Genomic DNA, 14,670 nt, shown 5'->3' on the forward strand with positions numbered 1-14,670 from the left:
ACACAGAGGATTGTCCAGCAGGCTTGAGTGGGCAGTGCCTGAGGGTCACTGAGCCTTGTAAGGGTGCCCTGTCTGTATGGTCCTAGCTCAGGAATATGTGTCACTGTGGGTCACTGCGGATCACTGTGAATCACTGTGAATCACTGTGGGTCCATTTTTGATCCTGACCTGTAGAGCTGTGCTTCTGACCCCTGTGTTTGGGCAGGACCCTATCCAGACAAGTCTGCCCACATCCCGGACTTTTCCTACATCTTGGGCCCCACCCATAACTGGACTGTTGCTTACATCCAAGACTAAGGGCTGGGCTTGGTAGATCCACAAAATCCTTGGAGGCATTTCTGGTGGCAGTGTGGCTCACAGAGGAGGAATGCCCTCTACACATGTGTGCTCAGTAGCCACCCTGTGAGGCACCCTCACTGGAGAAGAGGGCCTGGCACACTGAGCCAACATCAACACCACACAGTTCTCAGTGCTAACCTGTAAGCCCTGGTTCCCCAGCTAGACCTGCTTCCTTGGGCTCTTGCGGCTCCCCAGAGTCTGGTTGTCCTCTTGAGAAAGGAGTCGGTAGATTTGTGACTGTCCAGGCACATAGCCTCCCTTGTAGTCTCCAGGTCTCCCTGATGTCTACGTGGTACATCCAGGCCTTGTTGGCCAATGACCCGGGGCCAATGCTTGACCCTCCATTCAGCCATCTGAGCCTGTGCAGGGGAGGGAGGTAGCCTTTCAGAGCCCCAACAGGAGAATGCCTACCTCCTCCCCATGTGGGTATGGCCATCCAGTGAGTGGTACTTAAGGTATCACAAGCCTCTTTCCTCTCTAGAGGAACAGAAGTGCCAGCTTCACTGGAATGTCCCCCACCTCCACCCTGATCCTGAACCCCAGGAAGCCCATCTACACTGTGAGCTCATCTGAAATGCTTATTGATGGGCTTGGAACCTCGTTTACCCACAATGCTTTAATTTCCTATATGTATAAATAGAGGCCAGCATGAGGAGAACTGTCCTGGGGTCCCTCATTGGCCCAGCTCCCTCCAATGGCTGGACCCCCATGCCTCACCACGTTATCCTTTGGAGCCCGAATCCCATCCAAGCCCCTGGAGAGTCCTGAAAGGAGTTGGAGGATGTCAATGCAGGAAGCTTGGGCTTTAGTGGGGCTGGTTGTGGTCCTTCTATACCCTCCAAGCCCTACCCACACATGTGCTCTGTCCCATGTCTCCCCACAGGTATATCCGCACCATGTACCTGGGGATTCAGAGCCAGCGGCAGAAGGAACACCAGCGGCGCTTCTACTGGGCTATGATGTACGAATATGCAGATGTCAACATGCTGCGCCTCCTGGAGACCTTTCTGGAGAGCGCCCCCCAACTGGTGCTACAGCTCTGCATAATGATCCAGAAGAACAGTGCAGAGACGCTGCCCTGTGAGTGCCTGCCCTCCAGTTCCCCGGTACCGCCATCATCACCCAACCCCGGTATCGCCATCATCACCCCACCCCCACCCCGCTGCAGCTGCCTCATTTGCCTACATGGCCTGGGCGTCCTGGCTCTATGTCAGCTATCCAGACTCAGCCCCCTTGGTATCCCTGCTCCTGGGCCACTAGGTTTATAAGAGCGGGTTTCCATGTGCCGCTGGGTAGCAGAGCCAGCCTGCCCTTAGCAGTTCAGAGTCCTGGCCCCCTAATAAAGTGTGAGACCCCCATTGGCTTGCCCAGGGCCCTGATGTTTCTACATCTGTGGGATGGGAATAATCAGGCCTAAAGATAGCATGTGCCAATGAGACTGAATCGTGTCAGGTTTTACTTCTGGTTTGAGACATTTTTAAATGCTGACTCTTGTTTCCAGTGCATGTAGATGCCCAAGCTCATTTGTAAAGACAGGCTAAAGTGGTTGTTGCTCTGATGAGCACATCCAAAGGGACCCTGTACTCCTTGATGTGGTCTCAGGTAGTCTCCATGGGGCCTCAGAAGCCACAGAGCGAGAGTTCTGTGGTAGGAAGGCTGGGTGCTGGGATGCCAAGGTTATACTGCATTGGTCTCGCTTAAGAGCTAATGGCTAGCGTAGCCTACAGAGCACATATCAGGGAGTCAGGATGCACCAGGACTGGCTCTAGGTTAAGAAGGGACCTGAGGTAGCATGTGGAGGAGAAACAGGATGTTAAGCCTGGGGAGACTTGGGATGTGTGAGTACTAACATTTGAAGGGACAGGGAAGAAAGAAAATGTCATAGCTGGCAATGTACCCAGGGAACTGTCTTATCTTCAAAGGGTGGGGAACAGGAATTATTCCATCCAGCCGCGGAAAGACTGTCTCTAGAGATAGTGAGTGTCTCATTGCTAGGTGTATTCAAGCAGAGACACTGGTAAAGGAACCAGACCCAAGGCTGAGGTTTGCCGCAGTATCCATGATGTGGGACAGCAAGACAGCTGACAGAGAGGGTCCTCCTTACTTGCCTTGGCTCTCTCTGGCCCATTGGCCTCTGGTCTCCTGGGCTATCATGATACCTCCAGACTCTGCAGTCCCTATGCTGTGTCTTGCCATTTGTTTTTTTTTTTTTTGTTGTTGTTGTTGTTTTGTTTTTTTTGTTTTTTGTTTTTTGGTTTTTTTTTTTTTTTTACTCTAGATCCACTTGCTGAAGGATTCTAAGCTTTCTACATGAACTCCTTGGCCTACTGGCACTGCCTCTGGCCAGCTAGGGGACAGCTCCCCCTTTCTCTGTGTCGTTAACACTGAGGGTATTGAGAAAGATGCTAAGGCTGTTCCATACTCCTTGCTGGTGCAGGTTTCCTGCCATCTTGGCAGCTGTTCTGGGTTAAGGCAGGTTTGGAAAGCAGCCTAGGGTACTGGGAAGGGCAGAGAGCAGCATACAACTTGAGCTTTGCCATGTAGACTCAGGATGTGGAGTAATTCTTTCCCCAGTCATATTTTATTATCTCTCATGTAGAAATAAGAATCGCATTGGGGGTTGTGAGAGTTCATTAAGCTGTACACATACCCCCACATCACACCGCCTAGCCTCAGACTGGCAGGATTCTGGAAGCACTTTGACACACTTAAACACACAGCGGAGGCCTTAACTATGGGGCTAGAGTTATTACCCTAGAGGCAGAGGTCAGAGAAAGCCTTTACAGACGTAGGCTGGGTGTCAACAACAAGGGGAGAGGCACAGAAATGGCCTTCTGAGCTTTGGAAATAGCAAGTCCTAAGGCCCTGAGGTAGGAAAAGCTCTCTCCGTGGGAGACAATGGTAGTGATGACTGGAAAGTAAGAATACTCAGTGCAGGTAGAACTCTTGGCAGTGGAGCAAGGGAAATGGGGTGAAAGGCAGCGTCCAGAGGAAGAGCCTAGTGGGACCCCCAGAAGTACACAAGCATTGTGTGCCAGAAACCGTGATTTTGGCAATTACACAGTTGAACATTTCCAGATAAAGATGAGCAAGACAGTACCTTCCTAGGAGTCCCACCAATTGGAAGCTGGCTGTTGCACATGTCTGAGCTGTGTGTGCCTTTCTACCCTCTCAGTCAGCTAGTGAGGGAGGTGTTTGAAGTGGGGTTGTAGCATGAAGGTAGAATGACCTATGACCCCAAAATTGGACTAGATGGAACGGCATGGACCACTCTGCTCAGGGAACACCCCACAGGCTTGCTTTTTCCCAGGAAAGGTATTCCCCAAGAAAAGCCAGACTGATTTTGCTTTTGCTTATTTTAATTTTTGTTTTGTTGAGACTGGGTCTTTCTTTGTAGGACTGGCTGCCCTGGAACTTACTAGATAGATCAATCAGTCTGACAGTGAACTTGCTGTGATCCTCCCCATTCTACTGTGCCTCAATTCTGGCATAGTAAGCACGTGGCGTGCCCAGTTAGACTTTGCTATCGTAAGTGGCAGGAGCACTAGAACTCTGCTCAGAGGTGGGAGATACCAACCCCTGAAGTGAACGAGTCCACTCCCCTTGCTCTATACATGGGAAGATGAAGCCCAGAAAAAGAAGGTGCCCAGGGTCACTCATCAAAGAGCATGCAAACAAAGGACTTTCATGTTTCTTGCTGTCCTGAATCAACTGTTGTGGCATGTAGGGTATTCCCTATACCCTATGCCTTGTCCAGGAGGTTACCTGCCCCCCCCACACCTCCAGAGCAATATATAACAGAATGAGACAAGAAAGGCAAAAAAGACTCTAAGAAAACATGAAACCACACACTGAAACATTGACTTTTCCTTTAAGCATTTGGTCTCAGATACATTTCAGTGTCTTCCTGTCTTTCTGTCTTAACTATCAACCTCCCTACTAGCTTCCAGTTTTAAGTTATGGGCTCTGCTCACATCAAAACCCTGGGAGAGATGGCTCAGTGGGTGAGAGGACTTGCTGTGCAGGCATGAGAACTCAAACTCCATCCCAGCTCAGCATGGCCCACATGAGCCTGTAACATCAGGGCTCTGGAGAGGAGGATGGGGTGTGGAGGCAAGAGGACTACTGAGCTCACTGACCTCCAGACTCAAGGCCACTGTCCCAAGTGAATGAAATGGGGCACAGTGGAGTAGGATATCTGATGTCCTTCTCTGGTCTCTGAGTGCACATAGCACACATGTGTACAAACAGCAGAAGCTTGGCTCTTAGCTTCACCTTGGCTTAACATACAGCATGAGCTCTGCTCGCATCCGACCCACCCAGAAAGGCAGGTGCTCACGCCCTCTGCTCTGTCCTGGTAGGCTAAAATGCCCAGCCTTTCTCTTTGGCTGGCAGCCCAGTGATTGGCCTTTCTTCCCCTGGTGGGGACATAGAGTGCTACACAAGAAGCCTCAGTTTCCCCTTCTCTGTCTCCCTGGCCATATTCTCCTTAGTGGAGCTTGAAGCTCCTTTGTGCTGGTCTACAGGTGGAGAAACGCAGGGGCCCAGCTCTTGGCTACTGCATCCAAGAAATAAACACTTCATTTCTTTCCTCCTGGAGTTTTTTCTTCCTATATAAGAAGTGTCCTTCAGATTCTGTCTCATCTGGTTCACACAGGCACTGACTCAAACCCTCTTTAAGTCCAGGACAAAAAAAATGTGTTGGTATAATAAAACACCCGAGACTGGAAATGCACACAAGAGATTTATTTTGGGAGGCTTGGTGTCTAGGGATACGGTGCTAATACATGGTGAAGGTCCTCTCGTGACGTCATGTAAGTGAAGGGATTACAACATAGGATAGGTTGGGTCTCTCTTCATTACAAATCCTCTCATGATCTCATAAGGGCTTCTTTAGCCTCATGACCTCACCCAACCCAAATGACCCCCTAAAGCCTCCACTTCCCAATGCTGTTAATACACACAATTGAAGATGGAGTTCCCAATATGAATTCAAAGCATTTGTTCGCCCCCTTGATTAACATAGAGTGAAACTAGAAAGTGACAGTGACTTGGCCATGGGAGCTGAAGGTCACAGATCTAAGCCTATATCAGATCTGTAAGTTTTCTCTGTTGACCCCTTGGAAGCAGTATGTATAATTTGTTACTGAAACAACCATCTCATTGCATTGGACCATAACTCACCATGCTGAGTCATGAGTGTGTCTGTGCCAGTGCTGCCTGACAGACCTCTGGTGGAGCGAGGTCCTCCTCGCTAGCTATGGCCACTGTTGTGTCCCCAGGATGGCCTCTCTCCAACACCTTTCCCATTCTCTTTGGAGGCCATTCCGTGAGGATTCTGTTTGGTGCCCACACACAGGATCTCCTGGCCCCAAAACTCCAGCTCTCCACCCTTCTGGTTCCTTTTTGTCTAAAGTCACAATGGAGTCTCTGTCTGTGCTGTTGCACAGTGTGCAGCAATTTGAAACTGAGATCTCCCGTGTCCCCTGCCTCAGGGTAGCCCTTCCAGCTCTGACTACCCTTGACAACTGAGGAGAAAACTCACAAGAAAAGCAAACCAACTCCATCTTGTTAAAATCAGTGCACATAAAATGGTCATTGGCCATTTCAAAGTGTTTGTGTGTGGGACACTGTGAAGAATTCTCACTGACCTTGGTTTCCCGATCCAACCCAGGAGGGGAGTCAAGTCAAGGTGGCTTCTGGGGGAAAAGTGTGGAGGGCAGCCAAGTTCAGAAACTACAACTGAACCTTCATTCCTCCCTTTGGGAAGTAGCTATTAACCACCCACTGTATACCTGATACGATGTGAGACCTAGGGGCAGATTCATTAAGAATCAGAACAGGCTCCCCCCACCCCATTCCCTCAGGAAGTCTGAGTGTCATATAAACAAGTGGTAAGCAAATGTTTAATTTTGCCTCTTAGAGAGCGTTGGGAGTAATGAAGCCAGGAAGGGAGGGGAGCGGCAGCAGAGCTCCTTGCAGCTTTTAGTGGAGTTGTGAGGGATGACGCTTCATGAGGTCAGTAGGTCACCTTGGAGCCAGGAAGTACAAGGGAGTATGGGAAAATGTGTTGTGGAATTTAGGAGGATCAAGGACTGAGGCCTGAGGTCAAGTGGGTTTCCAATATCTTTAATGAAGTTGGGACCTTAACAGCAACGGCCAAAAAGAATGGAGCCATGTCCCTAGCACCACAATGGCCAGATGGGAAGCTGTGTTTGCACAGCTCAGCTCTGTGGTAGAAGTCTGCAGAGAGAAGGCAAGAATGCTGCTGAGGTCCACTGTACTGGCCACTGGGAGAGGTGCCAGGTAGACTCTCAGCTCTCCTTTGGGCATCAGCTATGGGAAGGAGGGTAGCAGAGACTCCCAAAGTGTTTGCACTCTGACCATCTCTGAAGCTAAGGAAAAGGAAGTGGAGAAGTCTCCAAGGGTGGGGCGGTGGTGCTACTCAACTGTGAGGCCAGATGCACACATCAGATGCAGGAATTCTAAGCCGAGTAACATGGCCCTGGAGACAACTGCAGCATCATGAGCTTCTGAAGAGTTTTCCCACCCTGAAGATTCCAAAGAAGCATCTCATTGTCCTGGGGCCAGGGCTTCCTGCTGCCAAGTATAATTTCCTACTTGTCTCCTGGGTGGGCTGGAAAGGTTCTCTCCCCTGTGAGCACTGACCTTGCTTAGCACCTGTCCTCATGGAGCTGTGGCTCCCTGGTGTCAGGATCCTTCCATCACACCCTCTCAGTGGTCCTTTGCAAACTGCAGCCAACCCCTCCTATCCGCAGGACTTAGGGGAGGAGTGGGTGACACTTCAGCTCCTGATACCAATGAAGTGCCCAGTGCAATGGCTGATGTTAACACTATGCCATCAAAGGTATTTCTGATTCTTCTAGGACTCCTGGTGTCAAGGACTTAGGTCCCAGAGCAAAAATAGTTCTCAGTATTCAGCCTCTCTCTAAGCCATGTTCCCACCGTTCTGTATCAGGGATAATGTTCTCTGAAATTATTTGTTCATGGAGGATGCCAAGGGGATAAAGACTTCCCAGTACCAGACTCCGGTACCACGATGGGCAAAGCAGAGAGGTCTCTGCTCTCCGAGGGCCCACATTCTAGTAGATACTGGCAAAAATAAATAGGTACATGAGTATAATTTCAAGAACATATGGAATATATATATATAAAGACAACATATGCTTACACTCTTTATAAGCATTCTATATATATTTAGTTTGTATATTTATGCATGCTATATATATGTGTGTGTATGTATATAGAAATTATATATATATGTACACACAGCTATATAAAAGCAAAGATTCATTATCTGTTCCATATTCAAAGCCTGTATTTTTAATCCCTGGCTCACAAATGAAAAATTGAGACTTAGTAGCTTCATTGCCTGAGATTATAAGGCCATACCCAAGCTAGATGTCTTGCAGCAGAGCCACGTTCCTTCCAGGACATCTCTTAGACTCCATTCAAATGTTATGTCTGGGAGCCACAGGGCATTGGGAAGTCTAGTTCTTTGCTCAGTCTGAGGGGTTTCTTAGACTGGGCGGGGGAGGCAGATGAAGAGGGCCTGCTTCATGTGTTCCAGCCAGCCAGATCCCGGCGCCCGCGAGCCCTGTGCTGAGCAGCTGAGTGACTGACCTTTGTTTTAGAGTCTCTGAGGCAGAGGCTTGCCTTTATCCAGCTGGCTGCAGAGATGGTGCTTTGAGATTCCCGACGACATTTTAGGAGGAAGGATCCAGGGAAATGTGCATCTGGCTCTTCTGCTTGTCCTTTAAATGCTGTTATTTGACCTTCAAGCTCCTTATGGGGAGAGCGTGCCCTCCCTGAGGTGCACCATGTTCCCAGAGTGGCCTTTTGAGCAACTCGTTGAGCCCCAGTGCTCAGAAGAGCTCCATGGGTGTGTCCCACCTCCTCCAGCTTTGTGGTAGCCAGAGGAGAAATGCAATGGAGAGTGTGTGGCTAAGACAGGGCCATGGCTCTCCCGGAAGCTTTATCGGGTTTTGTTGTTGTTGTTGTTGTTCGTTTTTTGCCTGTTTGGCTTGAGGCAGCTTCAGGAGGAAGGGTTTGTTCTGGCCCACTGGACGCACAGTCTACCACAGTGGGGAAGGTATGGAGGCAGAAGTGTGCAGCACCGCGTCTGCTGTCAGAAAGCGGAGATGAAGACTGATGAGTAACTCATTTTCTCCTTTTCACTCGGTCTGGGACCCCAACCTGTAAAATGGCACTGCTCTGACTTAGCATGGGCCTTCCCATGCCAGTTACCCACAACTAGAAACTCTCTCACAGACATGCGCAGTGGCCTGCTTCCTTGGTGACCGTGAGTCTCGTCAAGTTGATAATCATGATTACTACCAGGATAAAAGAAAATGAAAGGAAAGAAAGAAAGGAAGGAAGGAAGGAAGGAAGGAGGGAGGGAAGGAAGGAGGGAAGGAAGGAAGGAGGGAGGGAAGGAAGGAGGGAAGGAAGGAAGGAGGGAGGGAAGGAAGGAAGGAAGAAGGAAGAAAGGAAGGAAGGAAGGAGGGAAGGAAGGAAGGAAGGAGGGAGGGAAGGAAGGAAGGAGGGAAGGAAGGAGGGAAGGAGGGAGGGAAGGAAGGAAGGAGGGAAGGAAGGAGGGAAGGAAGGAGGGAAGGAGGGAAGGAAGGAAGGAGGGAAGGAAGGAGGGAAGGAAGGAGGGAAGGAAGGAGGAAGGTGGCATGGTGGTACACACCTTTAATCTCGGCACTTGGGAGGCAGAGCAAGTGGTGCACATAGTGAGTTCCAGGACAGCCAGGACTATGTAAACAAACAAGCAAAATTACCACCAGAGGAAACTGCCACTCTCTATCAGAGCCAGAGGCAATCTGCCCTTCCCCAATGCCCCTGCATCCACACCCATGGATCTCTTTCAGGGTAGCCATCCATCTCTGGTGCCAGGTGCCATTTGCTTGACTTTTACAGAACGTGGAAAGGTAAAGCGCCAGCATCAGATCGTAACCTCAGCGTGATTAGGTCTAGGGGCAGATGATTCGTCTCTAGGGGGCTGCCTTGTTCACTGTAGGATGCTTGGTGACCTCCCATTCTCTGCCTAGTGAGTGCCAGCAGCACCTGTACCCTGAGTTATAAAAACAAAAAAATGTACCCCAGACATTACCTGACACCTGCTGTGGACCAAAGTCACTCCATCTGGGGGTAACTGTCTGACTTTAGTGAGTGATGGTAAATGCTGACTGAATATGGTTTGCAAAGGTGTCTGCCTCCTCACCTTGAACCTATAGCTGACATGTTCTATGCAAAATGGGCTTCACTGGTGCCGTGAAGAGTTTTGACGAAGAAGATGAATCTGATCATCTGGTTGTCCCAGATAGGAAGGAGGCAGGTCAGAGGGACAGAGAGGATGCGTCAGTGAAAACTGGAAGAAAGTCAAAAAGATGCCACACTGCTGAATTTGAAGACAGAGAAAGGGGACCGCAGCCAAGGGATGTGGGCAGCTCCAGAAGCTGAGAGGCAAGGAAGCAGATTCTCCCTGGAGCCTCCAGCTGGCTCTTAGTCCTGCCAACGCTTCAGAAATCAGACCCTGACCTCCAGAACGGAGCCGTGGTGAATGCGGTTGTTCTCTGCCAGCACACATGTGGTCCTTAGTTCCAGAAGCCACTGGAAACTGAAATAGTGGGAAAGGTAGATTTAAGTAAGCAATTAAGACAACTGTGCCACCAGCCCTGGAAAATTCCAGGTGTCCGTTCACGGCACCCCATCCGCGGCCAGGGAATCAGCAGCTTTCTTATCAGAGCCTGCATTTCTGGCTTTGCTTATGAAGTAATGTGTGAGAGGCATCACGTTGAGCAACCACTAGGCTGGCACAGCCTTTAGGACTGCACAAGACAGCTTTGCTCTCCTCAGAAGTAAAAGCCAAGCGTTGGGGGGATGGCCCAGCAAGTCAAGTTTGATTTCCGGCACTTATATTAAAGAAAAAAAAATCCAGGCATGACAGTGCATATCTGTACTCTCAGCCCTGGGGAGGCAGAATTGGGAAGAGCCCTGGAACTCACTGACTTGCCAGTCTGGCTGAATAGGAGCTCCAGGCTCAATAAAAGAGCCTGTGTTAAAAACCAAGGGGGAAAGTGATTGAAAGATGCCCTACGTCAATTCCTAGTCTCCACATGCATATACATACATACATATATATATATACATCCATGTGTGTATTCATATATGTGAACACGTACACACACATACAAACACAAACGTGCATGCACACACATGCACAAATGTACACACTCATGTGCACGCGCACACACACACACACACACACACACACAGACACACACGGAGATCCAAAATCAATTCTGTCCAAAGGAGAGTCAGTTCAGATAGAGTGGAGCACACAGTCTCCAGAAAGTGATTTTGAAGTAGAAGCCATAGAGGAGTGATGTTTGGGCCGAGACAAGGCCAGAAGTGGTTTCTACTGTGCATCCCAGAGTATGTGATGAGTGTCCAAGGAGGAGACAATGGGCAGGCTGAGCTTTTAGGATGGGTAGGAGGTAGGCAAGCAAAGAAAGCAGGGAAAATGTACCTAGGCTGAGGCAGCAACAAGACCTCAAGACAGCATAGCACATACATGTCATGTATGTCTGTTTACATGCCTTGTATGTATGGGCATCCAGATTTCCTCTGTGCTGGGTGCTAAGCTAAGTCAGTCCTGCCATATTCCTTCCACTCCTAACAATAGCAGCCTCAGGGAGAGCATTCATTCACCAGGAACTTCTTACAGTTGGGGAGGTGGGCGTGTGTAGAGAGAGCATCTTGCATAGTGTATGGATGCATCACCTGTCAATTAAAAAACCTATGACCTACAGGAAAGGGCAGAATAGAAGGTGGGATATCGAGATGCAGAAAGGATTCTGGGAGAGTACGAGGTATGGGAGATTTGCCCAGGAAGATGTGACCAGACGGATGCATGGTACCAGAGAGTAGTGTGCAGATTACAATAAATGGGTTATTTTAAGTTATGATCCAGTCAGAGAAGAGCCTAGCTATATGGCCAAGGTATTTGTAAATATATATTTTGAGTCTGAGTCTTATTTCTGGAAGCATGAGGCTCAGAGGAAGAATCAAGCCCAACTTCTACAGGCATAAGCCCAGCATCTCTTTGAGAGAGGAGGCAGCTCTGGAGCTTACGTCAGAAGCAAGCCTGATGCCTTCCTGCCTCAGAGAGCAGGTTGGCTCACCTCGTCCTGAGCTTCCACTGGGAAAGGAAGCTGCAGAATGCTCTTTGGGTTGTAGCCTAAGGCAAATGAGACTTTGGGGTTGGGTGTCCTGGGCTGGTATCCTCCTACCCAGTAGCTGACTAGTTTAACTGTTTTAGGAGTATATTTTATTATGATCCAAACATGGCAAGGCAGCACATTAGAAGGCAAACTGCCTCTAAAGATAGTTTGAGGGACTAGGGAGATAGCTCAGTTGGTAGAATGCTTGCTGTGTAAGCTTGAGGACTTGAATTTACTTGGTACTCATGTAAAAAAAAATCATACATGTCACTTCATGCCTGTGCTGCCAGAGTTGGGAAACAGATGGGAAGGCCTCTGGGGCTTGCTGGTCAGCCAACCAGACAAATTGGTGCTCCAGGCTCAGTGAGAGACTGTCTTTAAAAGAAATTAATAATACTATGTGATTGAGGAACACACCTGAAAGCAACCTCTGGTGCCCACACATGTGTACACACATACACACCAAAAAGAGAGTTTGTAATCCACAGATCCAGAAAAAGACCCTCATCATGCCTTGGGGCTTGAAGTACAAGGAACCTTGTTCTCCTTGTTGACCACAAGACAGTAACAGAGGGAGGCAGGAAAGGAGAGGGGTTGCCAAGAACCCTAATTGTGGCTTCCAAAGGAATAGCAGGCAGAGAGGCAGGCAGAACAGCTCAGGGTTGGCTGACATGAATCATGTGTGCTCCCCTAGTCAAAAGTGATGTCTCTGTCCCTGGCCTGGGGCAATGGAGACAGGAGGCAAGTGTACCAGAGGGTAAGAGCTCCTGGACGAGGCAGGCTTTCTCTGCTGAGATTTGTACCTGGAAGCATTGCTCACAGGGAAAATCTGCTATCTCCAGGGCCAGTGAGGCCAGAAACGTTAAAGTGTCAGATCAAAGACCTGCTGAGCCCAGAAAGCACAGGCAGTTCCTTTACCTCCCTGAGCCTGAGGAGACACCCATGGGCACTTGGAGACTATTGTTCAGAACAAGTAGAATAGTTCAGGGCTTGGCATAGCACTGGCGGCTTCGGAAACCTTCAGTGCAGGCTGCACACCTCTCTCTCTCTCTCTCTCTCTCTCTCTCCTGTTTCCAAGAGGTTCTTCCTGAAATACAAAGGCACAGGCAGGGGCTGCCTGGGAGCACCCCTTCCCACAGTTAAGACAAGTCGGATAGTGTGAAGGTTGAGTGGATCAAACCCCTTCCCTGGGGTACACACAGCAGAATCTGAAGCTCGCTGTGGACTTAAAAGAATGCAGATTTTCACATAATTCTAGAGAAATTCCCCAGAGTTGGGTCCTGCTCTCAGGAGCTAACCTTTACTCACAAGCAAAGCAGCAGAAAGGATTTAGCATTTTTGTATGACAAAGTGGAGAATAAAGGGGTGGGGGAGCATTTGAGCAAGGGCGGGGTGGGAGAAAGGTTGGAGTTTTGAGTGTGGTGTTTGGGGACCATGAAGCTGATCTTCGAGTAATGGACTCAGGGAGGTGACAGTTGGCCTCAAATGTGTAAATACCGGGGAGAACCTCAAACAGAGACAGTACCCTGGGGTGCAGGGATCCTGGAGGGGTTGGCATGGGTGGACTCCAAAGGGGACAAGGGGACTTATGGAGGCTTCCATGCACCAGGAACCTACATCTGGGCCCCCTGGAGACAGACTGCTGAGATGTCAGGCTGGGCGCTGGCAGTGCATGCATAACTCTGAGGCAGCCCACACTGTGTGGAATCTTGTAGGTCCACCTGAAGACCACAGTCGTAATAGAGGAATGGGGCCTACCTGTCATGGCAGGCCACCACACAGTGATTTGGAAGGCTGGGCACTCGTGTGGCTTTGAGGGCCTATGATTAACTTCTCCTGGCTGCCTGTGAGCTGTGGGTCTCCAGGGAGCAGCCACTGGCTATTCTGGAATGTTTGTGGGAACAAGAACAGACTCAGGGAGACCAGTTGTGGGGAGGCTCATTCTAAAAGTCCAGGCAAGAAAGACGGAGAAGAAGTGTCAGATTCCCCAAGTGTGAATGCTCAGAGAGAACCTCACAGGGTGGGTGTTCAACTCTGCAGGCCGACAGCCAGTGTTCACAGAGATGACCAGAGGCTGAGGTGGGATAGCCAAACTAAAAGGCACTAATATATAAACATGAGTGTTAGATCATTATTTTATGGGTGAGGTTGGAGAGATATCATTTTTCCATTACTTAAAAAAAACCCCAAGCTTTGGATTTTAACAATTTGGTGTTCAAATTCTACACCTACAATGTCCTGACTGTTTGACATGAGAAAGTCATAGGGTACACGTCTCAGTCTGGTCATCTTAAAACCAGCCCATGACTCTAGTAGCCTTGTAGGGAAGAGTTAATGAAGTTAATTAAGTCTATTGCCTCACTTAGGATCTGGGAGTATCATCATCATCATCATCATCACTATCATTATCATCACCACCACCATTATCAACATCACCACCAGCATCATCATGATGAATCTATTAGGAAATAACGTATGACATGCATACATTCATAGTCCAAAAGGAGCTTATTGCTTATGAAAGATGGTGTTCATGGGACACTGTTCAACCTAGAATGATTTCCTGGGAATGTACTTTGAGAAGTTACAAAGGAAGTGGCTTCCACATTTGCCTGGTGGAACAGAGTTCTATCTAGTGACCATGGAGTGCCCTGTTTCTTTTTTTTTTTTTTTTTGGTTCTTTTTTTCGGAGCTGGGAACCGAACCCAGGGCCTTGCGCTTTCTAGGCAAGCGCTCTACCACTGAGCTAAATCCCCAACCCCGAGTGCCCTGTTTCTAAAGATAGATCTGGCTTGGCCCCGAGTGGAACTGGCCTTATTTACATATATATCTTTCCAAGAAGGATGGTAGGTCTTGCTGGTAGGGGTGCTGGCTGGGACTGTAGGTTGTGATTGGTGGAGTGCTGACTAGCCCTCTGCACATCTGGGGTCAGGGGATCCCTGGATGGTAGCATTTACTAGGGTCTGCTGTATGTTTCCGTGTGGTAATTTTAAGCCTTGGACATAAGAGCCACCATTTAAAATTTCTGTAGCTATGCTGACCCTGACTCAGTGGGGAGACACAGCCCCTGGCTTCAGGGTTG

The 14,670-nt window shown here is 49.1% G+C and overlaps 1 protein-coding gene across 2 annotated transcripts in view; it reads left to right on the plus strand.

Moving 5' to 3' along the window:
• Positions 1-14,670, plus strand: part of Xkr6 (XK related 6) — a 236,890-nt gene that overhangs the window by 178,811 nt on the left and 43,409 nt on the right. For both annotated transcript variants that reach the window (XR_010057819.1, NM_001012042.1), the window contains 1 exon segment: positions 1,223-1,419. Coding sequence is in view for 1 of the 2 variants with exons in the window: in NM_001012042.1 (NP_001012042.1) it covers positions 1,223-1,419 (197 nt within the window). In the remaining variant the exon portion in view is untranslated.

Source organism: Rattus norvegicus, chromosome 15 (genome assembly GCF_036323735.1).
Source record: "Rattus norvegicus strain BN/NHsdMcwi chromosome 15, GRCr8, whole genome shotgun sequence".
NCBI lineage: Eukaryota > Metazoa > Chordata > Mammalia > Rodentia > Muridae > Rattus > Rattus norvegicus.